The 27,549-nt window shown below is 52.4% G+C and overlaps 3 protein-coding genes across 3 annotated transcripts; 2 read left to right on the top strand and 1 right to left on the bottom strand.

Moving 5' to 3' along the window:
• Nucleotides 1-2,127: 2,127 nt before the first annotated feature.
• Nucleotides 2,128-6,318, top strand: COCSUDRAFT_40139 (hypothetical protein; the record flags this gene model as incomplete). The annotated part of the gene is made up of 8 exons (XM_005650391.1): nt 2,128-2,184; nt 2,354-2,582; nt 2,680-2,835; nt 3,014-3,213; nt 3,571-3,732; nt 3,877-5,595; nt 5,901-6,056; nt 6,205-6,318. The coding sequence occupies 8 exons, from the start codon at nt 2,128-2,130 to the stop codon at nt 6,316-6,318; spliced, it is 2,793 nt and encodes a 930-aa protein (XP_005650448.1).
• Nucleotides 6,319-12,384: 6,066 nt separating this feature from the next.
• COCSUDRAFT_40138 (hypothetical protein) lies at nt 12,385-16,901 on the top strand (the record flags this gene model as incomplete). Its single annotated transcript, XM_005650390.1, has 13 exons — nt 12,385-12,591; nt 12,720-12,824; nt 12,921-13,108; nt 13,244-13,403; nt 13,570-13,774; nt 13,986-14,162; nt 14,314-14,480; nt 14,638-14,794; nt 14,967-15,184; nt 15,451-15,642; nt 15,865-16,168; nt 16,303-16,563; nt 16,834-16,901. 13 exons carry the CDS (start codon nt 12,385-12,387, stop codon nt 16,899-16,901), a joined length of 2,409 nt encoding a protein of 802 aa, XP_005650447.1.
• A 1,510-nt stretch (nt 16,902-18,411) lies between these two features.
• On the bottom strand, nt 18,412-19,625 carry COCSUDRAFT_27505 (hypothetical protein; the record flags this gene model as incomplete). The annotated part of the gene is made up of 3 exons (XM_005650389.1): nt 18,412-19,199; nt 19,304-19,387; nt 19,494-19,625. The coding sequence occupies 3 exons, from the start codon at nt 19,623-19,625 to the stop codon at nt 18,840-18,842; spliced, it is 576 nt and encodes a 191-aa protein (XP_005650446.1). The 3' UTR covers nt 18,412-18,839.
• Nucleotides 19,626-27,549: the final 7,924 nt, after the last annotated feature.

Genomic DNA, 27,549 nt, shown 5'->3' with positions numbered 1-27,549 from the left:
CCGAGTGTGCATCCCTGACTCTTTCCATGCACTGTCAACAGCACTTCAATTGCGATTGCCACCCTGCTGCCCTTTGGCTGACAGGCAAATTGAAATCACCATGCATTCTCGTGCTACCAGCAAATGTGCGTGCACCCACTCAGATTCCCTGTAATCTCCTTATGCAAAGTCGCTTTCGCTCTGCCTTCCGTACAATTCTTGTCTTCTCGCTCACAGACCAACTGTAGTTCACAGGTACCGGCCTCGGCTATCCCCATCATCGAGTGGGAGGCCCAACGACAACGATGAAAATAAATAAGATTGCTATCACCAAACCACCGGCAATCTGCAGAACCACGAGTTGATTCTGTCAGGTATAATCACATGCCTTGCAGTTTGTTTCAGCACCTTACTATAGTGCCGAAGTAAGCAGGACTCACGCGTTGCTCAGGCAAGGGAGAGACAGCGACCACTTGCCTTGAAGAAGTTCTCTCCGCTAAACACGTCAAGCAAAAGACTTTCTTGCTCTCTGATCTGATCTCGTCGTAATCTTTTGGCTGATCTCCTTGTGCTAGTACTGCTCTCCACCTCAGGCAGGTCTGTCAACACATCCCAGTGAAGGTCTTGATTTGGCACGCAAAGCATATCTGGAGTGAATAGTTCAGAGTGAAGAATGTCAGAATAAAAACACTCACTCTGCTTTGCCTTACTCCACTCAGCGTCCCAGTCAATGCCTCCTTTATCACGGTCTTCTTGCCGTGCTCTGCAACAGTTATCACTTGATCTGACTCGTCCTCTAGTGAGTGGTGGTCTTTTTTGTGAGAATGGAGACCTGACAAGACACTTATTGACTGATCCGAAACTGCAGTGCCCTGTCACAGTCATTGTAGCCCTGCAACAATAATGTGGATGAGTGCCTCACTAGTGCCAAGCTCTTTATTCCGTAGAGAAACAATATATCTTTGGGGCAGTGATGGAGTTTCTGGATAATTTGCTCGTGTGGAACATGAGCAGTTCGGGAGCATTCTCTGCCCCGCCTCAACACAAGACACGCTTAGACACCAATTAATTCCGAACAATTCAACGGACAGCTCAATGATAAATGGGGAGAGTATAGCTGTTTTGGGCAGATGTCAGCTCTTGGGTCTCCCACAATACGTTAAGAGGTGAGACCGTCATGGACTGGGAGACCAGCAAGGAGAACTTTCAGCCCCTCAAGCAAGGAAGGGACCCTACACAGATCTTGAAAAAAGCTGCCCAGACTCCAAAGAAATTTGATTCTCAGGTTGAAGAGCAACGGAGGTGAGCAAATAAACATGTGAAATGTACTATTCTTCCAAGGACTATAATTGCTGATATGGCACGTACACAGCTGGGCTGACAAAACTCCATTGCAGGCTCTTCTGGAAAGAAATTACAGAGTACGAAGGTCCCGACCCCTTGGAAGTTTGGCTGAGGTGCGGTATCTGCCCGTAATGTCTCGCCTGAATGCACTGTTCATATTTGCCCTCACGCAAGCTGACACTCCAACATCCTGCAGGTTCATCAAATGGACACAGGATACTTTCAAGAGCGGGGGGCACAGGGCGGAGGTCCTTCCGCTCTTGGAACGTTGCACTAGAGAGCTGCAGGACAATTCGCAGTATAAAACCGACGTCCGCTACCTCCGTGTGTGGATTCAGTATGTAAGAAAGCTCACCTTCCTGCCTTGCCTGCCCCTTAACGATAGCCTCTCTTTCCACCGGGCATATGCCAGGAGTGCTTTGAAAGTTTATGTCAACTTCAACTTTCTTGGGTGTTCCATAGGCCGACTGTTTGCCGGAGCCAAGAGATGTCTTCACATACCTGAAGGTGGGAGCACTCTCCACCTGCCTTTCAGGGTATTTGCGCCTAGGCACATACTCTTCCTCCATACAATTGCCGTTCAGCATGCATGGTGAGCGCAGGAACACAACATTGGGCAGGATTTCTGTGTCTACTACGTTGCATATGCTGCCTACCTTGAGCTGCGAGGCAGTTACGCCAAGGCAGAGAAAGTGTTCCAAGCCGGTCTGCAAAGGTATGGACAATCCCTAATTTTGGCTTGCTCACAACACGAACCCCTGTTCCCCTGAGTACGATGGGTCATACTCTGATTTCGTGCACAGGATGGCACACCCTGTTGACAGGCTGCGCAGCAAGTACGAGGACTTCCAGCACAGAATGGTGCGTCTTCACTCGTCGACACTGCACAAATGCTTTACTCCAACTATTCATCTGATCTGTAGATAGCATGTGGAGCAAAACAAGGATGGATCCTGCGCTGTGCCGTTCCCACTCAGTGCCCTCTGAGATCTCCGTCAGCATCATGCAACAGCTTCCTGTGATGTGGCAGGCGCGGCGGCAGGCGCGCAAGGCGGTGGAGGGCGATGTAGCCACTGCAGCAGAGGATGAGAATGGTCACCCAGCGCGGGCGGCGCTGAACACCCTCAAGGCGGCCAGGCCGCGGGGTCCTCGGGCCAGGCAGGCAGCTGCCACTGCCCAGGCAGCTGGAGGTATCAGCCGGCCCAAGCGCAAGGGCCTCTTTGCAGCCGCATCCGACTCAGAGAACAGGCCTTCTGGCGGTATGCTTCCATCTGCACCACTTTACAAGCACATCACTATTTTGGTTCAAAACTGTACATCACTGAAATCTTTAAATTCATGGTTGCTTCGGTGCAGGGCTGGACATCTTTGTGGACGAGGCATTCCGGCCCGGCGGATCATCTGCTGAAGCAGTGCCAGAAGCCGCTCACACAGGAGAGACGGGCTGGAAACAGCTGGGCACCTTTGAACAGACCCGAAAGGAGAATATGCAGCAGCCCGGCAGATGGGCAGGTGTGCATGCACCCATTGCCTTAACCCAAAGTACAAAAAACATTGAGCGTGCAATAGCACACCTCTGCTTTCTGGCACGTGAAGTTCCTGCTACAAGTTCATCTACTTGTGTGCATACTGGTGCACCGGCGCTTACTGATTTATGTTTGCTGGTTTATTGGTATTTTGTTGTGCACAGGAGCAAAGTTGAAGCAGAAGCAGTCCTTGATGGTGGAACCGGCTCCTTCCCTGGAGATCCATGTGGACGAGGAACTGGCGCAGCAGCCCTTACGACGCAGGGCCAAGCCAGACATCGCGGCTGGACCCAGCCTGCGCCTGCGCCTGGACGCACCCGACCTAGAGGAGCACCTGCAGCACGATCCCCTCCGACTCCACAAGGTATGCTGCTTGAATTATTGAGTCCACAATTTGACATTTCAATTTCACGATGTAGAGCACATGCATGCGCTTTGCCGCCCTGGGTGCAATCTAACGGCGAATTGCTGCCGACTGCATCTAGAAATGGTTTGCACATGGACCTTGTATAATGTCAAAAGACTGATCGTACTCTCTTTCTTCATTGTGATGTGATTTCTGGCTGATCCTGAGCTCCCTAGCCTCTGGTTTCTTCATTTCAATTTCGATTTGGGCACGCCATGACCCAGCGCCCGCTCATTGTCAGCATCACATGGTGCTGGGGGGGGCTAATGAGTACTTTGTGGACCACACTGTAAGCATGTGAATTGTGGCTTGTAGGGTCAGCCACTGGCGTCAGAGGCGATTCACGAGCCCATTGCTGCATCGCGTGAGAGGGCGGTGGCGGAGGGCCCTGCCCCCAAGCGCAAGCGCGAGGAGCGCTTTGCCTGGGATGCTGAAAAGCTGGAGGGTCCCTCTGGGATTGAGTTGAGCTTTGAGGAGGTAGAAGCGCAAGCATTTGTTCAAATCTTGAAATGCTATGCTTCTGCAAACGCAAAGGTTGACAGAAATGGTGGCCTGCTACTGTATCATCATGACGCATCACCTTTTAGATTAGTGAACCTGATGATGATCTGCTGGTTGCAGGTGCGTGCCCGCGACTATCTGCAGCATTCCAAGGCTGCGGCGCAGGCTACCCAGCGGTCTCCTGCGTCAGACGCCATGGACATCAGCTCCCCAGTCCAGTCGCCTGCAGCCAGGGCCGCCCCAGAGCCGGACCTGCACGCCACACCCTCCCCGGACGCAGCTCACCGCTCCCCTGCAGCTATGGCAGGCTGCAGTGAGCCGGATGCAGGTGCGGCCGCACAGCAGCCAGCGGTTGGGGAACGGCTGAAGGCGGTGCGCACGCAGCTGGCGGCCGCGGCAGAGGAGTGCGACGCGGTGCGGCTAGGCCGCGCAAACTCCAGTGCGTCTCCGGCCTCGGACGGCAGCAGCCAGCCGCGCACGCAGCCCTCCTCGCCGGCCTTTGAGCGCTCGCTTTCCGGCAGCCCACTGACAGCCGTCCAGGAGGAGCTGCCCTCTGACCTCGCCGCGGCGGCTGAGGTGCACCAGCCGACGGTTGACGCCGCAATGGACGTGACCATCGCGACACAAGCCGCCTTTGCCGCGGTGAACAACATGTTTGCGGAGACCATGGCCCTGCCGAGGCAGCGGCAGCCGTCCGCCAGTGCACCATTCTCCGCAGCAGGCGACCAGCACGGCCTTCAGGGATCTACAGGTGCAGTGCAGGCAGAGCTGCAGATGCACGGCGAGGCAACGGCAGCCGCACAGCGCAGCGGGGCCGACATCACGATCGCAACGCGCAGCGCCTTTGACGCGGTCAACTCCATGTTCCACGGCGCGCTGCCGCACGACGCGCCCTGGCCCAGCCAGATAGGGAACTCCCTGCCACGCCGCGGCGCCGGCCGCGTGTCGTCCGGCGGCGCCCTGCCCGCCAAGCTGATTGCCGGCCGCCACCAGCCGTCAGCGCGGCGCAGCTCGTTCCGCCGCAGCGTCGCGCCCGAGCCGACCGTCACCATGGGCACACAGGCCGCCTTCGACACCCTCAACAGCATGTTTGCCAGCCAGCTGCCTCACGAGAGCGCAGGCGCAGCTGCGCAGCATGCAGAGCCGGTCAGCCATGGGGACGAATTGACTGGCAGAGGACTGCAGGCAGCGCCAGCCGAGCCTGCCCTGGGTGAAGCCGGCCTTGACTTCAGGGTCTACGAGGACACGCAGGTCTTTGGCCGAAAGCCTCAGACAGACGCCAGCGGGGAGCTGGCAATCTACGAGGACACCCAGTTCATGCGGGCGGCTTCCGCACTCACCGCCCGCTCGCTGGCAGAACGTGAGGGCTCAGATTTTTCCGCGGCCGCCGCACCGCCCCAGGAGTCCCCCACAGGCTTCCAGCTCTACGAGGACACGCAATTCATGAAGGAGAACGGCCAAGGCGGCCCAGGCGACAGCCTGCAGCTCTACGAGGACACACAGTTCATCGGCTCTGCCGCGTGTCGCGCCGGCCCCGGTGCCGCACCGCAGCCGGCCGCACAGCAATCGGCAGGGCTCGGCATTTATGAGGAGACAGAGTTCCGTACTGTGGGCGGCGCGCAGCGGGAAGACTCCCCACGACACGCTGGTTCAGGCGTCCTGGAGGTGTACGAGGATACGGCACTGCTGCAGGGGCTGCAGGCAGATGCGCGGTTGCCAAGGCAAGATGTGACGGCCTTCATGACAGAGAATGTGGCGCCTCCTGCCAGGCACCAAGCCGACCAGGACACTGGAGACCTGTTGGCCGACGCCGATGTACTGGATGTCCTTGCAGACCAGGTGGCGCTATCTCTTCCTTCAATGCATGCTTACTTCGCCTTCTTCAGTGCGCCTGTGCTTGAAAAACATTCCAGGCTGCTGCGAGCTGATTAAGAGCAGAAGCCATCAATGTCTGCAAGCGGCAGCTGTGCTGAGGTCTCTGCAATCTTCAAGCGAGAGGTCAGTCATAGTCTTGTGCTTCTGTCGGGGTTCTGCAGGCTAGTTGAGAATACCTGCAAAAGCCATTGCTTTTAGCATGCGGCAGCTGTGCTGAGGTGTCAGTGGGATGTCTGTTGGGAGATCTGACGCCTGGTGATTTTGTACAGGAGAACCTGGGGACGGCTGAACGCATTCTGCCTGCGCGCGATCTGGGCGATCCTGCAGCGGCTGCCTGCGTGCTGCAGGACTTGTCTTTGCAGCGCACTGCGGCTCTGGGGGTCCAGATTGACGAGGACGTGGACGCGCTGCAGCGACTGCACCTGGTGAGAGCCCATCACGCGCACCTTGGCATGCCCTTCTTGGCCCAGCATCCCTGGAATAGGCTTGGCATTGCATCAAGAAAGCTTCATCAGTGGATGAGGGTAGAGATCAATGTGCCTCGCTCATGCTGCGTTGGATTTCTGCTTGCAGGCGGGCACTCAAGAGCCAGAAGGTTTTGATGTGTTTGACTGTGCTGACGCGCGTGAAGGCGAGAGCGGTAAACTCGGCAGTGGAGCAAGCAGCAGCTCAGCCCACCTGTCATAGGATGGTAAAGATACAGGCGCAGCATTTGGTCATGGCATGATGATTCTGCATTATGGAAAAATTGACAAGGCTTGCCAGGCTGGTACTGCACATACAGCCTGCAGAGTTGGATTGCTGTCTGACAAAATTGTATCTAGGGATTGTAGATTCAAGGAAAGACCCCAAAAGCTGATGAAGTCCACTCTTACAACTGCGCATGCGTAGCTGCAGCAGCTGAAATTTGTAAGATGGTGTTGTTACGACCCTATAATGATTATTTGAGATCTGTCATGACCTGCTCATATGTCATGGCTGGTTCATCAGACCGGCTTCGGTAGATAAGATCAGGCAAATCGCACTGGTAATATAGCCCTTTGCAATGGATATACAGCTTCAAGACGGACTTGCCATCCTTATTGTGCTAGTACGAGTTGCCAAGGACTGAGAAACAACACAGCACAACAAATCATACTACTTTCATAGTAAATGCGTGTTTGGCTGTATTTCTGAGCTTGAGGTACCTGCAGGACAGTGGGAATCAATTGAGTTCCAGACACAGTCAAGTAAAAGTTTCTATTCAGTCAGAGCTTCAAGCACCTTGCAACATGCAGTTGGGACCTCACACATACACATACGCAACACAGCGGGGTGATTTCAATCTAAAAAACAATGGTGAGCACCATGCTGTTTAAGTGCTGGCCTGAGAAGCTCACGCTGAGAAGACCGCCTATCGCGCAGCAAACCACCATATGGCCCAAGCTCATTATTGTCAAGTGGCTGGAGGCTGACTGAATGAAGAGACCCATTGCCAGGGCACCCAGCCCAGCAGAGCACCAGAGCCCAGGTGAACGACCATAGTTTCGCCAATAAACACGGACATACTTTTTGCATATAATGTTCATAACAGCTGCGGGTTGCATCACGCACACAAGTCAGCTGCAGCCTCCTGACTGTACTATGAACAACGAGCAACAAGGTCCAAGGCAAATATTGGATGTTTCAAGAATGTGGGAATTTTTCTTTTCATACCTGAGAACACAGAGAAGGACAGGAGGATGGTAAAATTCCAAAGAGGTTCCCACAAGAGAAAGTCATTCTCCAGTGAGTTTTGCTGGCACGTCTTACCGCGTCCCTCGGCGGCTGTTGCTCTCTTTTGCGCTTTGTAATTTTGGCCTAAAGCCTGTTGAGCCAGCACCAATCAGATGGAATTCGATACTTTATAAATCAGAAAATTGCTGGAGAGACGCACAAGCAGATTGACACGTTTTTGCATCTAGAGGTGTTTGAACCCTCCACTCCTTTTATGTTTACCTCGCCAATGTGACCTTGAAGGCCATACACACCCACAGCGCCATCCGTTGCACCTGCAGTGGCGCTTGTGTATCAATCAAAGGAACGGTGAGCAGTGCATCCGTGAAGACGAGTTAACGCAGAATTTCACCGAGTATGTGGAGGTGGGTTTACCTAGAAAGTAGCCAAATGAAAGCAGGCCGATTGCTGCTATCAGTCCTACAATGTTGGGTTGCCAAGTGCATACTCCGTTCATGAGGCCCTGGATGAATTTTTAAGTCTTCAGATGACTTCGCTGTGATCACGCTGTTGATTCACAACCACGCCTAACACTCGATGGTTGGGTTTTTGAGAACTGCTTTCGCCTGTATGGCTGGATTACACAGCGTGCAGCTCCAAAAGCTGCAGCTTTTCCTTAATCATCATATATCCTGTATTTCCGGCTTTGAGTCCGGCTTGCCACCGTTATCCAACCAGGTTGCTGCACATCCAGGACTGAAAGATTATTCGAGAGCAAAAATGGCGAAGAACTTACGAACGACATAGGCAAGGGATCAGCGGCAACTATGTCGAGCGCGGTTGCTTTGAAGTGTGACTGATCTCAGCAAAACAACACACTTCCAGTCAATTTACACTATGGCTTGTTCACAGGGCATCACAGGAAAGATTTTACTAGTGTGGTGTGCTCAGAGTACAACCTAATCAGGCAACTTGGCGATGAAACATCTTCTTTCTCTTGATATTTTCTCGATCCTGGTACAATGTGGTGATCAATAGAAAAGGCTGGATCACTTTAATTTCAAGCTCAGTCAATGTCTGGTGAAAATCTGTGATACAAGAGAACGGACGAGATTCCGAAGATTCAGGGATCTTGACCACATACACTGTCAAAATTGCGAGAAGATGAGGTCGAGAAGGTCATTCCGCAGACGAGAATTTGAGGTTTGGCAGTTTGATTTTACTTCTTGTGCATCGTGGTATCTAGCGCAACCAACATTTCGCAGAATGAAAGAAGGCAGATGTCCAACCTCGCCGCCGACTCACTGGCTGATCGCCATATTTCTTGCTGTGCAGATGCGCAACGAGAAGAAGAGGGAGAACATACCTTGGAGGCAAAGCGTCAAGATATTCAGTGCTGCAACGACCTTACTAGTCGTGGGATACATTCTGGGTGGGTGGGCGGCCACCTTCATGGATTCTCTTGCTTTCGAAGGCTGTGCCTGTCTTAACAGGCAGCTCTGAATCATGGCTGCTGGGCAGGGGCTCTTAGGAAAACTGAAGGGCCGTACCAGATATGCCAGGTAAAGTAAAAAGGCGTAAATGCAGACATTCTTTTCTGTCCAAAGCATGCCCCTTCCTCTGAGAGTGCATCAAAGATTTAGGAGCTCCACAGGTCCCCCACACCATGTCATGGACATCATCATAGATTGCCCCTTGTGCTGGAATAGGTCGGTCAGGGAGCTCTCGGGGTCCTTTCATGTCTTGCTTGGGAGACACAGCGGAGTCTCAGATCGACCGCACTATTGGGGCGTCTGTTCGGCATATTGTTCTGCTGCAGTCTTTCCGGGGTATTTGTGGGTAAGACCCATACTCGGTGTCCAAAATACCAGACGACGAGCCTGCAGTTTGGTTCGTTCTCCTCTATCTTGTGTGTATGAAAAGATCTTGGCAATGTGCTCAAGGAAAGGATGGTAGGCGAGAATACTGCTCACTGACAGCCCCCGCAATCATTGCTTTTGGTTACGCACTGGAGCTGTCTAAAACTACCAACCAGAAATACTGTACAACGCATGCAGGGTTGGGAGCGACCCTTGCGAAAAAAATCCAGCGGGTCTTCTTCCGCGCCAACTGGATACTGATGGTCATTTTCCTTGTTAGCTTTCTATATGGCAACAAATTGAACTTTGATAATTGGATCATATACAACAAATCAAAAAAGTTCAGCTGGTCAATGTGCATCAGTGGGCAAGCCATCCTCAGCGCTGCCATTGGCGGAATGGACATGGTAAATCATCAAGCTTTTGAGTCGTGATTTCAGTGCAAGTAAGTCTGTCTGTGACAGCCGCTGATGAGAACTTTTCTGTTGAACAAGTGACTTGTGCGCATCATTGCAGGTGGTTCGGGCAGGCGATTGGAAGCAAATGAGGTTATGGTATTACGCGGTATACAGCGTTACAGTATCTCTCTTGATCCTCCCCTGGCAAGGACTAACCCACACTAGCCAAGGCTTTCAATAAAACCATTTTTGATCTTTTGGCACCCCAGCTGCCACTCAGTGCGCAGTGCGTAGGGAATTGACGCTGTCCGCACTGCAAAATGCAAGCCAAGACAGGGCCAGATTGTAGGGTTGGGGTCGGGGCAAAGGCAGATATGATTGGCTGGCTGCCCGCTGGCTGGCTTACAAGCATTGCTGACTGGCTTGGTGGCTGAGTGCAGCCGGCACTGTTACGTCATGTTGAAGTCTCAGAGTGTGATGGCAATTGAGAGGTTGTTCCTGCGAGGCTGAGATCATCTCAGTGAGATGCGATTGCTCATGCCTGGTGACAGTATCATGAGGCACTGACTGAGTGTCTTACAAGACTGGATTGGTTTGTCAGACGGGAAGACAGGAATGTAAGGGCCTTACTGGCTCTGGCCTGAATCAAGCAGATTCAACCGACTCTGCTACAAAAGTGATTGCTTTCAAGGGGAGAGACTTCACCCATGCGCAGACATCTATCCTACACTTGCTACTAGTTATGAACTCTCTGTAATTGGAAAATATTCCCAAACATGTAAATTGTCTGTGCTTAACGAGAAGCTGATACAGAATCATGACATTTTGACATACAGCAGAGTGCTGTCTTTCTCGGTGGCTCGCAGATCAGGACATCATTTGCATGCAGGATGGTGGGGGTTGCCAGAATTGGCACCCGTCAGCTTCAAATTTTGGAAGCTGCACAGCGATCTGAAAAGCAAACTGCGACACGCAAAGCTACCCAGCAAACTAAGAGCTTTGGAAGAGCTTTAGATAAATCTCAATAGACTGGTGCCAGCATGACGAAGCGTCGTACGAATGACCAGAGCTCTTATGACAGGAAGATAAATGGCGGAAGGCAGAGGCGGGAGCTGTCGCCACAGGTACAGCGGACCGTATGTGGAAGTAAGTTGCTCTCGCGCTCATCAGTGACAAACTCTCGAGTGGTCATGTCCGCAAACGATCCCCTCTGGAGGAGTGCTGGAAACGAAGATTTCAGGGTATATACCAATCTACTGCCCTCAGCTCCTGCTCTTCATTCTCTGACATCATCCATGATGCAGTCTTCGTGGCCGTCCTCGTGCTTCTGGCCGCCTGTTTTTACCTTGTCTTTATATTCGCGCAGAAGAACCTGCAAAGCTCCTACGATACACTGGGTGAGATTCTCTCATATAGGTGTCTTTCACTGACTCAGCTCAGCTCACATACCTGCCAGTAACGTCCTTGCTACCACTTCTGTCGACACTGTGTCCTTTAGAAGACATTGTACATGCTCTCATGACATCAAGCTTGTGTCCTGCAGACCATTGAAGGCTTGCAGCCGGCCTTGAAGACTGTAAGGATGGCAGGAAACAGAAAGAGGCTGCAGGTGGATTGGAATGGAGGGGTGAACATGAGGGCAACTCCAACCTCAAGCCCTTTGTGATACTTGAGGACTGCTGTTCTGGGGTCTGTGCAGCTGTACTTCAGGACCAATGTCGTTCCTGAGGTTTCACCAGTTCAGCGGAAAGTGTTCAGCAAACTCCAGACTCTGTCTGTGGTTGGAGACAGGCACAAGATGACCTGTAGCTTGTGTCACTCCCCAGTGTACATGTAGGTTGCTTGTTTTGTAAAGGCTCTGCTCTATAAGATCTGACGCCAGCAAACCACTTAGCCTTTCCACTTGTTGCCAAGCATGCATGCACTTAACCATGTGCAATGTGCAGTGTCTCAGGTGCAACTTGCAGAAGAAGCATGGCAACTCAGCAGTTGCATGGCATCTGTCAGGTGGTGACTGGCTGCCAGAGAGGTGTAAGGGCCTTTCTGATGATCATTGATGCATGGTGCCTTGAACATTGATGCATGGTGCCTGCAGCGCTGCGCTCATGCTGAGCATGCTGAGCTCAGCTATTGCATGCAACGCGCAGTGCAGAAATGACCCTCTCATTATGTGTTGGCCACAGAGCTGAGACAGTAGCAATACTCTTCCTGATGTCCTGCTAAGTTTTGGACACTCGCTTTGATTTTAATCGCCAGTCATGTGTGTGCACCTGTTGTTTTTCTGCCCTGCCTTCTACTGTGCTCGCAGCTCATCTGAGGCTTCCTCTGCAGCCGGCTCTTCACTTCAACCTTCAGCAGCGCTGCATATCACAGTGCTTCCTGGCTTGGGAGTTTATGCATCCGTGTGCGCGGGAGATGTTCTCCTTTATTCTGTGGTTCTAACTTCTCACCATCTGCATGCAGGTGTTGGTTTTGCCATTGTCTGCCTGGCCTCTTGTCTTGCATTGACTCCTGTGTGTGTTCCTCTGATGGACCGAGCCAGTTGTCAAGCAGATTTTGTGTGTGTTTTGGTTTGGCAGTCCCTGTCTGATGTAATAAGATTGCACCATCTTTCCCTCTAGGCCTTCCTCTACATATATATCAGTACCACACGAAGGAGAGGTGGCTGCTTAGGGTCCAGGTGACTCCTAGGGTTCTCAATTTCACTCCCTGCTGTGTGTGCCATGAGAAATGCTCCTGTGGAAAACCACAAAACGCTCTCCCTTCCACCTGGCTACCTCGCATCGTGGTATCTTGAAGTAATGAAGGCCAAAAGGAAGCGCAGCAAGAATGCAGGTGTTGGAATCGACTTCAAACGTGCAAAGCTCAAGGTTGGCAAAAAATTGCCGAAAGCCCAGAATGCCACGGACACAAATTTTAAGGCCCAATCCATCAGCCTACCAGGACAGAGTGCCTTCACGGATGATCGTGCCGGAGTTGCAGTCAGTGATCGCAACCTCACACTGAAGGTGATCTGGGAGACGATCCAGTCTGAGATAGCACTTATAGCGTGCATTATGCATCTTTATTGCATCAGCTTACTTCAAACCATATTCAAATCCGCATGTCTTCGCAATCATTTGTTTCCTTCGTGCAGGACTTGCTTGGCCAAGTTGGTCATTACAGTGAGAAAGTCCGCAAGGACGCTCTGCAGGGAATGTCAGAGCTCTTTTCGAATCATCCAGCGGAGCTCAAGAGCCAGGTGGGTTGCGTTGAACGCAACAGTGCCTGACAAGCTCAAAGAAGTAGGAGCAGTCCTGCTCTGAAATTATAAAGCTGTCGGCCGATGATGATGCAGGCGGGGCTTGTTGTAGAAGCACTGGCTGAACATTTAGCTGATGCTGATACAAGTGTGCGTGCGGCTCTCAAAGACCTACTCAAGGCTGTTGTCTTCCCTGGCCTGGGACCTGCCGCACTGGCGCCCTTTCTGCCCCTCATCATGGCTCACATCACCAGTGCCATGACCCATCTGGCTGAGGCTGTCCGGTGAGCATGTCCCTGCACTGTCTGCATGAAACTCTCAAACGATGGTTTCCCTCGAGGTGGGGTACTGCCGGCACCTGTCTGCAGTCACAACTGCTGGATTCCTGAAATGAGCTCGTCAATGTTTGTGGCGTGCAGCAAGGATGCCCTTCGTTTCTTGAACCTGATGATGGCAGCAGCGCCGCAGCAGGTCACTGGCACTTTCTTGCTGCCGGCGCTTCAACACTACAGCCACCTGCTGCTGCCCTCCCAGCGTTCACGCTCTGTCAAGGCCGGCTCTGTCAAGACACTGCTGGAGGTGCGCTCTAAGCACTGCAGGATCCTCCAAGACAGTAACAAGATTGCTTGTCCACCCTTAATGACCTCAAATGCAAGGTTCACCACTGCTGAAGCATCCAATACAAATTGGAGTGCTCCTTCTACATTTGATCACATCGCATGTGAGGGGCCTTGACATGTTGCAGGTGGTTGAGGGGTTGAGAAGCCTGCTGCATCAGGCAGCAAGTGTTGACCAGCGCAAGCTCCACGAGAGGCCGCATGTGGAAGCTGGCACAGGCACCAATACACCCGCATCAGTGTCAGGCAGAGCAGCAGATAGCACGTTGTTTGCACAGCGATTTGAACCGCCGTCGAGGTCCCTCATGGCGCACTTGATCGGCACCAGCCAGGGTAACCCCTTGCGGCAGCCTTCAGGGCAGAAGCAAAGAACCGGTGCTGCTGAGGGTGGGCTCTCGACTCCATCCATCCCCACGCATTTGATTGCTCATGGTCCACATCTAATCGGAAATAGCTTTTTAGTGCGTTGTCCGAATTCACACTGTTCCTGCACACCTCTTGATCATTACGGTCCTTGGGACTTGTAAGATTTGTGGTATTGCAGGAGGCAACACAAAGGAGCCTCGTCAGCTTGCGTTGGAGAGTTTGCTGGAGCGCTTGTTGGAGGCATGGGTGGAATGCACCCCAGGCCAGCTGTCCTCTGCTCCTGATGCTGCGGCGGTGCAGTGCTGCGAGGCAATCCTTCACTGCGCAAGCCTTGTTCTCGACCGCATGACGCCGGGTAAGTCTTCAATTGATTATGCTGCCTCATCATTGCTTGAACACGTCCATTTCCGCCGCATTCTGCTCCCTCAGCATTCCAGCATGCCTGTGTTCTCATGCAATGCGGCTTATCGGGTTTACTTGTTTATGAGTTTGCTGGATGTGTGCAGGAAGCGACCCGGCATGGGCTTCTGCCATCATCAGTAAGGTTGCGCCTCACGTGCCAGTGAGTGCGCCGGTGGTGAGAGTGTCCCCGGCAGTCACAGACTCCCTGGTGAAGATCAATGTGTCATCCGCGAAGCTGCTCACGAGATTCTTGACAAGCACTGATGCTCGGGTACACCTCCGCGATCCCCTGCCTCCATGTAGATATGCAAAAGCAAAAGTACATGGCAGGAATGAACTCTGTCAGCAGAAAAAAGGAATTCAAAGCAGATGTAAATTCTGTCACAGCAGCCCTCAGGTTGCCATTGTTCACCTGAGTTGCTCTGCAGGCGTCACAGCGTGGGAATGTCATCTGGATGGAAAGATTGCTGGGTTTCTACGAGGGATTGTTGCGGGACGGCCAGGTGCTGCCAGCCAGCAGCAGCATTGGCGAGGCGCCAGAGCAGCCCGCCATCTCCGCCGATGTCTACACGCATGTCCTGTCGGGTGCGCACACACTCCTTCAAGTCTGCTCCCTGAATCTAGATGACCATCACAGTCCTTGCTGCACTGCACGAATATGTACTGCGATTGCCATTTTATGAGAAAATATTTTATGAGCAGATATTGCGTTCTCTACTTGAATAAGTACCTTGAGCAAGGGATGCATGCATAGCAGGTGTGCGCACTGCGCTGCCGTTTGTCACTCCGGAACGGCGGCACAGCCTGCTGGCGGCTGTTGATGCATTGACGAGCCGCGTCACCGCCAGGTCAGCGGTGGCTGCTGCCTGCCTGCAATTCCGCGCTTTTTTCCTTGCGCGGCCCGATGTGTTCTATGCTGACCCTGCCACGGGGCTGCCGCTCATCAGCGAAGAGGAGGCTGCAGGCTGGCTCAGGGTGAGGCTGCAGCCTGAAAAACAATGTCCTGTCTGTTTCACGATCATGCCTAAACGTCTGAGTGAGAATGATTATTCTCTCTGTTCATGCTCATGCCTTAATGTCTGATTGAGAATGAACATCCTCTTTGTGAATGCTCACGCCTACATGTCTGATTGAGGATGAATACTCTATTACATGGTCATGCCTAATTTTTTCATGCCAATACCTCGCAAGAAGCTGTCATGATGCAGACATTGATTGGAGTGTGCAAGTTGGTGTTGCAGCCGCTGCCGCGCCTGCTGTGGGAGCTGGGCAGCAAGCACCCAACAACTTCCTTGACAGCTCTGCGCATGCTGCACAATGCTGCGCGCTATTCCAGACCGGACGGGCCCATCAGCGCAACCCTGCAGGAGCTCCAGGCTCAAATGACCCCGCTGTACATCACAGCAATGCCCGCAAAAGGCAGCGCAGGTAAGGTGAAGAAGGGGGTTCAGGAGGAGGCGAGCATGCATGCTGGAGAGCAGCGAATTGGTGCAAGACTCATGCCAGGACCCCTGGCGCGGCTTCCGCTGGAATGCCAGGTGAGTGCTCACGCTCGCTGTCGTGCACTTATAACCTCATGACCCAGGGAATCACCTGAAAAGGGCATGCGTGTACAACAGTGTTTGAAGTCCCTCCCTGATGCTTTGATTGAGCAGACTCTGGCGGTGGACATCATCTACTTCTACGCTACAATCACAGAAGCCACGCTGCGCATGCTGGCGCTCCTGTGCCTGTCGCCCATCTACCCTGTAGCTCTGGCCACTCGTGCTCTGGGAGTGCCGCAGAGAGCAGCAGCCCTACCCAGCGTGGCACCTGAGGGATATCTCAGCCTCCAGCTCTCCATTTTGACAGGTTGCAGCAGTCAAGTGGACTCAGAGCAGTTGGACTCCGGCTTTGAGAGGTCGAGATGTTTGGTTGACGCAGCACGTCAAGGCCTGCAGACATTTCCGGGGGGCGTAGGTGCGTCATGTCAGCTTTCTTCAAAATGTTCTCACAACAATTGAATCTTGCTTGAATCTGTGCATGCACATCATCCAGCAACGTCAGAAATCCATTTGTCTGAGAGACTGAACTCTTGAAATGAGTGCATGCAGGCGTCGCGTTGGATTGTCTGGCAGGCGCTCTTCTGCAAGAATGCAGCAAGGGGAGCATGCGGTCTTACTATGGCGCATTGCAGATCCTGACGGCAGCAGCAGCCAGTCATACGCCGTCTCAGCAGCAGGCAGGCTTAGCACAGACATTGGTAGACAGCATTCCTCGAATTGTAGTCCAGTATGCAGTTGGGGTGCACCAGCCAGCTGCAGCAGACCAGCGGAATGGCATCGCAAATGCAAGCCCGGCAGCCGAAGTGAGAGGTCAGCAGTACCCTTCCGAGGCATATATTGGCCTCCTGGCTGCTGCACCTGCATTCCTGCCAAGGGTCTTTGCAGAGCTGGCAGCGCATGCTGATGCAAGTCAGGCGGCAGCAAGTGAACAGGACATGCAGCAGCGTGGACTTGCAGCAACAAGCACTCTGTGCGAGGTGTTTGCTGATGACCGCCTCAAATGCAGCCTCGTTGGGATGCAGGCAGAAGCAGGCCAGGTTGTCTCAGTGCTGGGAAGATCAGCTGCAGCTTTGCATGCAGGCGAGAGCAGCAGGTTGAAGAGCTTGTTCACTACCTTTTATGGACTGCCTGTGAACTATGCGGACTGAAGTAGACATGCGAGTTGCAATAGTTTTGTGGAATAAGATTAGAACGTAAAGAAGGACGTTCCACCTGGTAGCAAATTAAGAGGTTCACATACAATCAAATACAACAACGAAATCCTTGTGGAGTTCGTTGACAACTCCGAACTATCTCTCTTGTCCGATGGTCTTAGATCTAGGAAAGCATCAGGTTTTTTGCTTGTTCTCTGCACGGCTGCGGGGTCTGGATACTAATATTTTAAATATGCATCCTGAACAGACACTGCGTCAGACTTCTACTTGGCAGGCACAACCACCTTCCTTTTGCGTGGTATTCCTCCTCTGCCTGCAGCTATGCCGGTCACCAACGCTATTGGTGGCGCATGTGGTGGTGCCGGCAAGATCGAAATAGCTGCAATGCGCAGCTGGTGGAGTTGCTTGAGTGCTCTATTCCATTGCTGTTGACATCAAAATCCAAGCAGTAACTCATCGCAGATACTTGACAAGCACTCAGGAGATCAGCTATTTTCCTGAGCCTTGAGACCTTACTTGTCGTAATTCTTGCAAAGGGATGTGGCATGTCAATACCTGCTGGATGCCTGACTTATTGTGGCAACCCCAGAGTAGTGTTTATGGCTGGACCAATATGGAAAGCTGGGCAGGTCTAAGGAGCGACTGCAGTGTCAGACAATGCATGCATGCGCACATAATCATAATGTGCGTATGCACTGGAAGGGCTATGTTCTTGTTGCCGACAGGTGCGCATGGCACAGCACCATGCGGCTATACATATGGCGTGGCACTGCCAGGCAGTGGTGATCACGTGCCAGTAACCAGTGTGGTACCACCGGTGACCACAAGCCACAGTGCGTACAGGTTACAAGGCATGGCAGAGAACATCAGTGCCAAGCATCCCAGTTGGAGCGAATCGAGGCGATGTCTTACAAGGAACATGTTGCAGAGCGCCACAAATTGATTGAAGAGGTTATCAAAGGCACAGAAAAGTATACAAAGGTGAGCATTTCTTTTGACCTGCATGTCACCCATCAGAGTGCTTTACAGACGATATTTTGCACCATTTGCTGCTCTTGAGGAGGGCGTTGTTCAACCGTGCGCCAGGTCTCAGGTGTCTTCTGCTATTTGCAACGTTATCCTTACGTGCTTTGCTGATGTTGCCTTCTTGCAGATGCAACCCATCCATTGGTAAGCCTGCGGCATTGTGTGCTACCGCAGATGCTCGAGGAGATGTCAGGCTTCATTTAGGAACAGCTTCCTCTTGGACGGGAGAAACACTCGGGCGCATGAGAGTGTGCAACACTTTTCATGTTCAAGCCTGGGCTGGAGGAAGGATGTGATGAGGGAATGCCGCACCCTCACACCTGTACCCTTTGTGCATGCAAGCAAATGCAGTACTGCAGCACCAGCTGGTGTAGCACCCGAAGCCTTTGGGAGTTCCTGCATGAGGACTGTAACATGACATCATAAATCCACAGGAGGAGCATTTCTCAGGCAGCTGGGTGGTTAGGTGACTCTAGATGTCTGCCTGGGTTTTACATTGGTAATGAGGATATCGGCTTGCAAATCGTGTAATCGCTGTGCTTGCATCCTCACAGAATCAATAAGATCTCCAAGAAGTTCATCGCATTCACTCATCACGAGCATCTAAGAAAGTAATTACTTATAAGATATCAGGTCACCTCGCCATGGACTGACTAGTGTCACAGGGGAACCTAATCAGCGCTGATCAGCTCATGAGAGCTCATTTCATATGTATCCACTGCAGTTGCAAATACTTTGTCACTTCACCATTTCATCTTGGAGTCAGCTTCCAGCAGCTTGGAAGCTGTCCAGATGCCCTAGTAAAGTTGGCAGCAATAATACGGCATCCTTAGCATGCGTCCTCATTCAATTGCTGGAGTACTTCAGTTCCTAGGAGGTAGGACTGGTGCAATCGTTTTCCCTATTCTAAGGTATCCTGTCAAATGGCGCAGTGTCGGCAAAGCACCGGTCAAACACGTTATCCACTGCCCGCTTAGCACATCCTGGGCCCTTGCAGTAATCATTCATTCCAACGGACAGCTCCGCCCTGCGGCGCACGCAGCGCTGGTGCTGGCCTCTGAAGCCAGTGTTCCCTCGCAAAAGCTCCTGCTTAAAGTGGCAGTCACCGCTGAGGCTGGCAGCCCGCACTTCACTGCAGGCGTGGTGTTCACAATTGGTCCAGTCCAGGTCTGCGCCTCTGCAGTGGTCGTAAGCATGGATCAACTCGTGCGTCAGCACGTGAGACACCTCTTCCTGGGCTGACAAATGGTTGCTGCAGACAATCACCTGCACAACACTGAGCCCTCATATGCAGAATTCAAGCCACCGGGCCCCAATCAGTCATTGCGTTGGAAAGTCCGAAGAACAAATAATGTGCGCTGTGAGCTTACGCCGTCAGGGACTCTGAATCCACCGCCCACTTCTTCTGAACAGGATTCCAAACTGAAGAATCTCTCTCCTACTGGACAGCCCGCCTGCGTGCAAATAGGAGATATCAACAGTCTATAATTACTTGCGTTATGGTTGTGAGCAATTTTACCACTGATGTCGCAGCAGATATGTACAGCAATTAATGCGCACCTCCTCAAGCTTCTCTACCATGAACTTGACCACTGGATTTCGGGTGAGGGCATGATCGACCATGCGACGACATTCTTCTGTTCTTTTCCCAGAATTGTGTACATTGACATCATCACTAGCACCTTCGCTCATATCACGCTTTGATCTTCATGAGGACATTTACACGCTCACTCTCACCTATGATGAAGTGACACAGCAAGTCAATAGTGCGCAGAAAGATTGTGAACAATTTGGATCTTTGACTGGTTTGAAAGAAGATTTGACGAAGAGGCGACAACCGACGTTGTCCTTCGGCGAAAAAATCCATATTCGTCAATCCCCTTTTGCATGCAGGGGTTCATGATATCTGGCGCACCAATTGTCGCTTCAATAAGCAAGGAAGGAGGAATTTGAGAAACTTCAGTACTGAAATGTCAAGCGCAAATGTTGTATCAGCAAAGTAAATGTTCAACAAGGTTCTTGGCTCGTCAAACAAGAGATCAGCGGGTGTCTCCTTTGGGCGTACAATAATGAGTAATATTGCTCCTCGATCTTCCTTGCGGACGTCCTCCCCGATGAGGATTCTAGTGTCATTAACATATAAAATGCACAACTGTCATAGTGCACGTCCGATTTCTTAGTCCCTTTGAAGCACTCCCGATGTGGCTCGTCCACATCTGGACTGCGTTTCTGCTTTTTGCGCTGCTACTCGTCATTGTCGTGCTCCTCCTAAGGTGCAGTATCCCAATCTACTGAATACAAGGTTATCATTGATGCATGTGTTCTTCATGGCACTGATGATAATGCTGCAGCAGACTAAGTAGCAGACTGTTCGAGTGTCTGCAGGAAGGTGCAGGCACTGAGGCGACTCGTATGTCTGAAATCCAGCATCCGATGTGTGCCAAAATTGTCTGGCATCACAGTGGACAGATCCATATTTTCTATTTGGGATGGTATGACTCGAGCTTTAGTGCTTCTGTTTGCCGATGGACACAGTGAGGGCCAGTTCAACACTTGCCTCCTCAAGCGGTCATTGAGAGATTGCTGACGCAGGTTCAATTACTTTGCATGGAGTTTCCCTGTCGTCAGAGATCTTGAGGAAGCTAGACTGGCATCTGGAATGCCGGCAGGGTGGGTGAAGAGTCCTAACTCCCCGACTGAAGCTTTTTTGTTTTCTGCAGAGTTTTGGACACAGACTAAGAGTCATCAGACATTGCCACATGATTTATGTGTTTGCAGTCACCGTCGGAAGCGTGCATATCCAGCTTGCCTGGCCATGGCGGGCACGGGGGTGTGCACGTCTGCGCATTGTTGGGCTGTCAATTGAGTTGGTTGCCAGAAGTCTCCCACAGGTAGAGCAGCATGGAATTGCAATGCACTCATCAAAACATTCAATGCTTCAATGAAATGATATCAATATCGAAGATGTGCTGAATGTTGAACTGCACGCATGGTGTCTGTTGTGCAGCCCATAAGCCCAGAAGCGCAGCGGCAGCAGGAGATCAGAGCGGCACAAAGAATCAATGGTCCAAAGCTTGCTGCCGTTGATCGCTTGCTGTGGGGTGGAAAGCGGGGATGGTCATCTCCTGGGCAGACATGTGTCCCCATGTGCAGGAGATATGTGCAGCGCCTCCTGCAAGACGCTTCTTTGAGTCTTCACGACTTGTCCATCACTTTCAGCCCAAGCCAGCCTCTGAAGCCGGTAAACAGACATTTTTATGAGGCTCCCTGTCACCCTTTCATGTGAATTCTATGGTCATGATTAGATGGTCTGAGATAACTTGATTGCAGGCACATGTATCTGGCCCAGCTGACACTCCCTGGAACTTCCGCCTTCTTCTGAGAGATGTCCTCGTGCGAAGCACCAGCACAGTGATGGCATCTACTGATTTCCAGACTTCCCTAGATGTCAAGGGGTTGAGCCTGGAATTCCTGGCTCCCTCAGACAGGTGAGGCTCTCATTGTGCCCTGTCCTGCATTGAATTCATTATATTGACAAACAAACTCTGATGCCAATTGTGAACCAGGCCGGCCATGCATCGGACAGCGCGCCTGCCATTCAGCATCCTGCGGAGATGGGGCCTCAGTGTGCAAGCCAACTGGTCCTGCCAGTCTGAGTCTCTGGCAGCCACTGTTTCAGCAAATGCCATCCCACTTTGTTTCAACAGCGAATGCGCCGAGGCAATTCTCCAGATCAGAGCCAGCTTACTCACATACCTCAGGCACAGCAGCTACCTGCAGATACGCCCACAGGTAAATCTGACGGTTTCGTTCAGTCAGAACAATTAGAATGGCCCCTACTGTTTAAAAGCAGGGACCATGCCGAATTTGAAAATATACATGACAAATCTCGTCATCTGTGACCAACTCTGCAGGTGCCCATTGACGCCTCCCCATCCCAGTGGTGGCAGCATGCAGTGCGCTGCATCGACAGAGAGCGCATGGGTCTGCTGCACACGACCTCACCAGCCATTGTGACGCCTGAGCGCCGTGCGCTGCGACATGCCTACATGAAGGCATACCTGAACCAGCACGGTCCGCGCCGATGGCTTCGCATGCCATGGCATGGCTCTGCCAGACTGCTGAGGGTGCGAGGCATCTGCATCACCTTGTGATAGACACGAGTGCTGAACTCTTGTGGCCCATGCCATGTCACATGCATTAAGCAAGTCAAGATGGACATCCTTTGTACATGAAAGGCTGGGAGTCAACACACTAGGCCCCGTTTGCTGTACAGGAGCATGAGGCAGAACTCAGCCTGTGCGAGATTGTGAGGTACCGCTGGTGGGCATGGGCAACGGTGCATAGCGCAATACCTGTCGAGGTATGAAGCTAGGGAGATTTTGTTCTTTTTGCATTTTCCTCATACCTAAATGCAGGGCAGACCGCAAACTTCCGTTTTGCTGAGCAGGTGTTGTCAGCCAAGTTGGCCAAAGTGCTGGCTGTTGCAAAATTGCGGGCGAGCAGCAGCGCAGAAGGGCCCTGTTCGCACATCCAGCTGCGCTTCCACTGTCCCAGAGTGTCTCTGGCTTTCCATGTCCATCCGCAACCTGCAGCCTCACACATGTCGTCAGCCTCATCCTTGGCAGCAAAGCGCAGCCATCCGGCGGTGTTTGAGCTGTGCATGCGCGAGCTGCAGGCCTGCGCATTGACCCACATCCAGCCAGAGTTGAAGAAGATCACAGGCTCCATGCGCACGGCTTTTGATGGCAGCATTGCAGGTCTCACGTTCAGGGAGGTTGGGGCAGCTCAGCTCAGGAGTGGCATGTCAGGCTCTGAGGCAGCATCCAGCTCTCAAAAGCCGCAATTTGGCGCTGTGCCCCCATGGCTCGTGATGTCTCCTGCTACTGGTGGAAACGCGGAGCATGGGGTATGTGAAAACACCTTGGGAGCTACTGGGAGTCATGAGGGTTTCATGTCATTGTGCATGCATTCCGACGAGTACAAGAAATCATTGTGTTGTCATCTCGTTGCAGGATGCTTTTGTCCGGCTGCAGTATCGCCTGCCGTTGCTGGCCAGTGAGCCCAGCAAGTGCTGGGTCAGGTTTGGGGCACTGGATGCCATCTACTCTCACTCATCTCTGTTGCGCATCGCCGGCTTTCTGGATGACGCATGGCCGGCAGCGCCAGACCTAGATCCACTGGCTGTGAAGGCAAGCGTCTCATTGAAGGAGGTGGTTCAAGAGTCAGTCCGATCCGCGCAGCTGCAGAGCTTGGAGACGCAGAGCCTTCCAGGGTTGCAGGTGTAAATCAACTCAAAGTCATCTTACAGATTCTTGTTTCCTTGTTCATGCATGATTGCGTGAGAAACCTTGATCGTCCTCCAAAGATACTGTCTGTGACTGGTGCAGGTCATAGTCGGCAAAGTCCTCATTCTGCTGCCATGCATACCACTGCCGCAACTTGAGAGGCCTCCAATCCTGCCTCATGGATCTGCCTACGAAGGACCGCCGCATGCTGCAAGTATGGGGCTTGGATTTAGCTCTCCTGCGAACACTGCTGCACCCTTGGAGGACGAGGGCATCAGGGTCCTTGTGCTTCTCCTTGGAGATCTGGCGCTGACATCTGGCGCCTCTGCACAATCTCAGTCTGGGACGCCGGCCCGAGAGCCTCTCATTGCTGCAACCACGTCAGACAGAGGTGAACCCCTACGTAGTGCACGCACCTGGTCAATGCTTTCTGGATCCTTTCTATAAGTATCGATAATAGTGAGTGTTGATGAGAGTCAGGCGACAAGAACATACAGTACACGTTCATGTGGGTTTAAAGCAAAGAAGAATGCTGCGGTGAGTAAGGTATGGGGAATTCTTTCACCACTTACCAGGGTTGCTTTTGCATCAGGGCGCTTGTGGGACTCATTTCCACCAACCGCTGAGTCCGCAAGCAGCAAAGGATGGCCGTCTGAGCCTGGTTCCTCAGCCAGAGACCCTGCAAGGCGCTTGTCAGATGGCGGCCCTGACAAATTGCAGGCATGAGCCATCATCTCTCCCATTGAAGAAAACTTTACCTTTGGAACAATGAAGGTTTGTATAGCATGGAGACCACGAATGGCGTCTGAAGTTTGAATATTTTATCATCACAGGCTCATGTCCAGCTGGCGATTCAGTTTGCTGAGCTGTGCGGGGGTGAGACTGTAAACTTGCGCGGGCAGACGCCCTTGCTCGAGCCATTCACTGTGGACACAGGCATGCGTCAGAGCATCGACGCGCTTTCAGGCTTCGCCCACAGGTTTCACTCCATGCTCCTTTTCTTCAGACAGTGAAGGATAAAGTACAGCAATACTTTGATGGTACATGAATTCACTGAAACTGTTGGCTTGAATGTGCAGACGCGTCTTGCACCTGGACACCAGGATATCTGCAATTGGCATAACCCTGTCAGCAGCCATCGTGGAGGACTTGTGCACGGTTTGGGGGTGCCTCAATGCAGCGCTCAACAACCAGGCTGTGTGCTCTGCTATAGCAACACACCTCTCTCGCAGAAAACCCCCCCAGGCGTGTCCTTCCCTCTTGTCTTCCTTTATTCGGGTGAACAGCATGTTAAAAATTTCATGAAAAAGCCTGCCGGACACGATTGAATGTCCTTGTTCCTATGAACTCCAGGGAATGACTAGCGCTCGATTCAGCGACCCCAGTCTTGTCCCCCCGTCGCCTTTCCTGCCGCACGCATCATGCGTGGCCGCCAGTCATCCTTCTAAGAGTCCGGCGACCCCACTGGTACGCACGCGCCAGTACCACTCAGCTGTCTCTTCCTTGGATGCTTCTGCTTCTAATGGCAGAGAAGGGGATAATGTCCTTCGTCAGGTAGGAACCTTCGCGCCAAAGATATGCCTTCCTTCTCAGTAATACCTTCCACATTGCTCCACATGCAAGGGGTCTTGCTGCAACAGGGTGCTCATCAGCCACGCTATGGCATTGGGGTGACCCATCAGTGGAGCTGCCCGCTTGTGTCCATACGGCTAGAGCAGGCTGGCGCGGCTGCTAATGGCATGGCCCCTCCTGGCGCCTTTTGCCTCCAACTGTCCAACCTGCAGACGAGCGTGGCATTGGAAGGATCAAACAAGGATGTCAGGTGAGCTTTATTACTCCTGAGCTACTCCTGAGCTACTCCTTAGCTACTCTCCAAAAGGGGATGCTAGTACATGGCATGTCATGCTAGCATTGACAATTGGGGCATGCTGGCAATACAGGTTCAGCATTGCTACACTCTCTCTGGAGGACCTAGCTGAGGGAGCTTTCAGGGCGAGGGTCATCGAGTCAGTGTCAAAGTGCACCATGGCTGTTGGCAGAAGAGCCCTCTTGCAGAGGACATTCCAGGTGCTAGATTCTAGAATTCTTGAAGGGCATGAAAACTTATGCATACACAGCTAGAGCAGCTGGAGCCTGTTATACGTTGCAGACTGCAAACAGGTAACCAATCTAGTAAAGATTTGGCTATATATCTCCAGGTCTGGAGGCTCAGGGCCGCAGAGAGGAGTAGACTCGCGCGGCAGATGCGCGTCAACGCTGAGCACCTTCGAGTCACTGCTGACTCGCAGCTCTTTGGTTGCTGGACAAAAGGCACAGACAGCACTGAGTTTTTGCTTGAGGTCGGCAGAGTACTCTCCGTTGCAATTGAGCTGGGGACAGTGGAGCGAGGCCTCCAGACAGCATGCAGCCTTGTGGAGGTACTATGAAGCAACATGCAGTCACCTTATCGTGCAATGGTGTGCAGGCAAGATGACAAAAAACGTGGGTGTTACCTGCAATCACCCAATGTTCTGTCTTCTTCCCCAGGCTGCCGTCTCTGGACTTGAGGCAGGTGGCTTGCAGCGCCAGGCGCATATAAGCAGCCACTCCTCGTGCGCAGAGATCAAAGAGGCAGCCACGGCGCTACAGATGCATGTCCATGTGCACTGTGCACAGATTGAGGTAGACCTTACACCTCACATGAACATGCAAAGCCTTCAAGCTAGCAGATTATGCGCTGAGAGAACATTGCACACCCCTTCGATCCAAATAGCGCTGGGTTCTCTGTAGTGAAACTTTCTCTGGAGCTGCAGGCATCGCTGGGGAACAGGAGCTTTGCAAGGCTGGCCCTTGAAGAATGTTCTGGAGAGCGGACCAGCGCTACCAGAGAGTCAGAAGGAGAGAAGGTGGTCATCAGATGTGAGAGTCTGCAGGTGCGGCCCATGAAGCTATATCGACGATCATAGCAGGCTCAATTACATTTGCTATCTCCCATCATGCTTGCCATAGCCTGAGAGCCCAGGCCTCACTGAAAAGTTTGTATGTGGGTGCTTTCAGGTGCATGATCTGCTGTGTGTGGAAGAGCGGTACAGCACTGTGCTGTGCATCGGAGGAGGAGCATCTGGACCTGGCATCATTGTCAGCCAGACGAAGCACATGGTGCACCATGCACGCAATTTCTCTGACGGCATGTCGGCCATGGAGGCAAGCTAATCTGTCCCAGCACACTTGTGATGCTGCTGAGCTTTCTGACATTTGTTTCGGACCATGATCCCTTGTCATGACAAACAAGAAGGAAATTGTGTCCTGCATGTAGATGCTCCTGCCACAGACGGAGATCCTTGCAAGCTGCGCCGGTGTCCGTGCCATCCTGACCATTCGCTTCCTGCGCGATGTCAGCTTCTTTGCAGACTGCTGCAGCGAGATGCGCTCTGTCTTATGGCCTGCCAAAGGGCCGGCCTTGAAACCTGCAGTGACGGATGGGAGCTACCGCACCCTGATTGAGGTAGTCAGATTATTCATGATCCCTGTCAATTTGCATGCATGCCAACCTGACAAACATATAGAGAGCTAAACGAGGTCTCAGTTCTCTGTATTTTCCTACTTTCAGGTTACTCTCAGGGATGTGCTGCTGGATGTTCCAAGGCACTCTTGGTCAGATGACTTCTTGCGCTTCGCGTGCTGCAATGTCACCGTCCTCACGCCTGCCTCGGCCTCGTTCTCTGAGACGGCTCAGCCAAACATGGAGGGCTGGGCGCAAGACACAGCATATCCAACCAGGGAGTCCACTGGACCCTTGGACCCCTCAGTGAATGAAATGGCAGCCAGCGGCAGCTCAGATGCATGGGAAGCATCGGAGGGCACGGCGCAATCTGGTGAGCACCTCATCAGCGCTTGGAGAGAGACAGCGCCGTAGAGAGGACATTTAGGAAAGTCCGGGCATGTGTAAGCCAAGATGCCTGCATATCCTCCTGACCAGCCATTGTGTGCAGGGATGGTGCATGGTCAGTTTCATCACTGGCATGATGGCAGTGCTGCCACCGCTGTGCTAACATGCTCAGCACCCAAGCTGTACTGGGGATCGGCTGGAGCCCTGCAGCAGGGCTTCCATGCCCAGGAGCTAACGCGTGAGATTTGGAGCGGCGCAGATGCAGTTGTCAAGATCTCCCCAGATCCCTGTCACGTACAGGCAAGCAGCCAGACGTGTCCACGTCTGCTAGACTGCTCAGAATTATGCATATAACAAGGTTGCTGGAATCGTCGGAAATGTGTGAATAAACGTGTAATTGCTTCAGGTCTGGGTGCCGGGTGTTGATGCAACGTTTGGCTGCGTGGAGTTTGAGGTGCTG

The sequence above is a fragment of the Coccomyxa subellipsoidea genome, assembly GCF_000258705.1.
Source record: "Coccomyxa subellipsoidea C-169, whole genome shotgun sequence".
Lineage (NCBI taxonomy): Eukaryota > Viridiplantae > Chlorophyta > Trebouxiophyceae > Coccomyxaceae > Coccomyxa > Coccomyxa subellipsoidea.
Note: the sequence above shows the minus strand (reverse complement) of the source record. Positions and strands in the feature narration are given on the sequence as shown.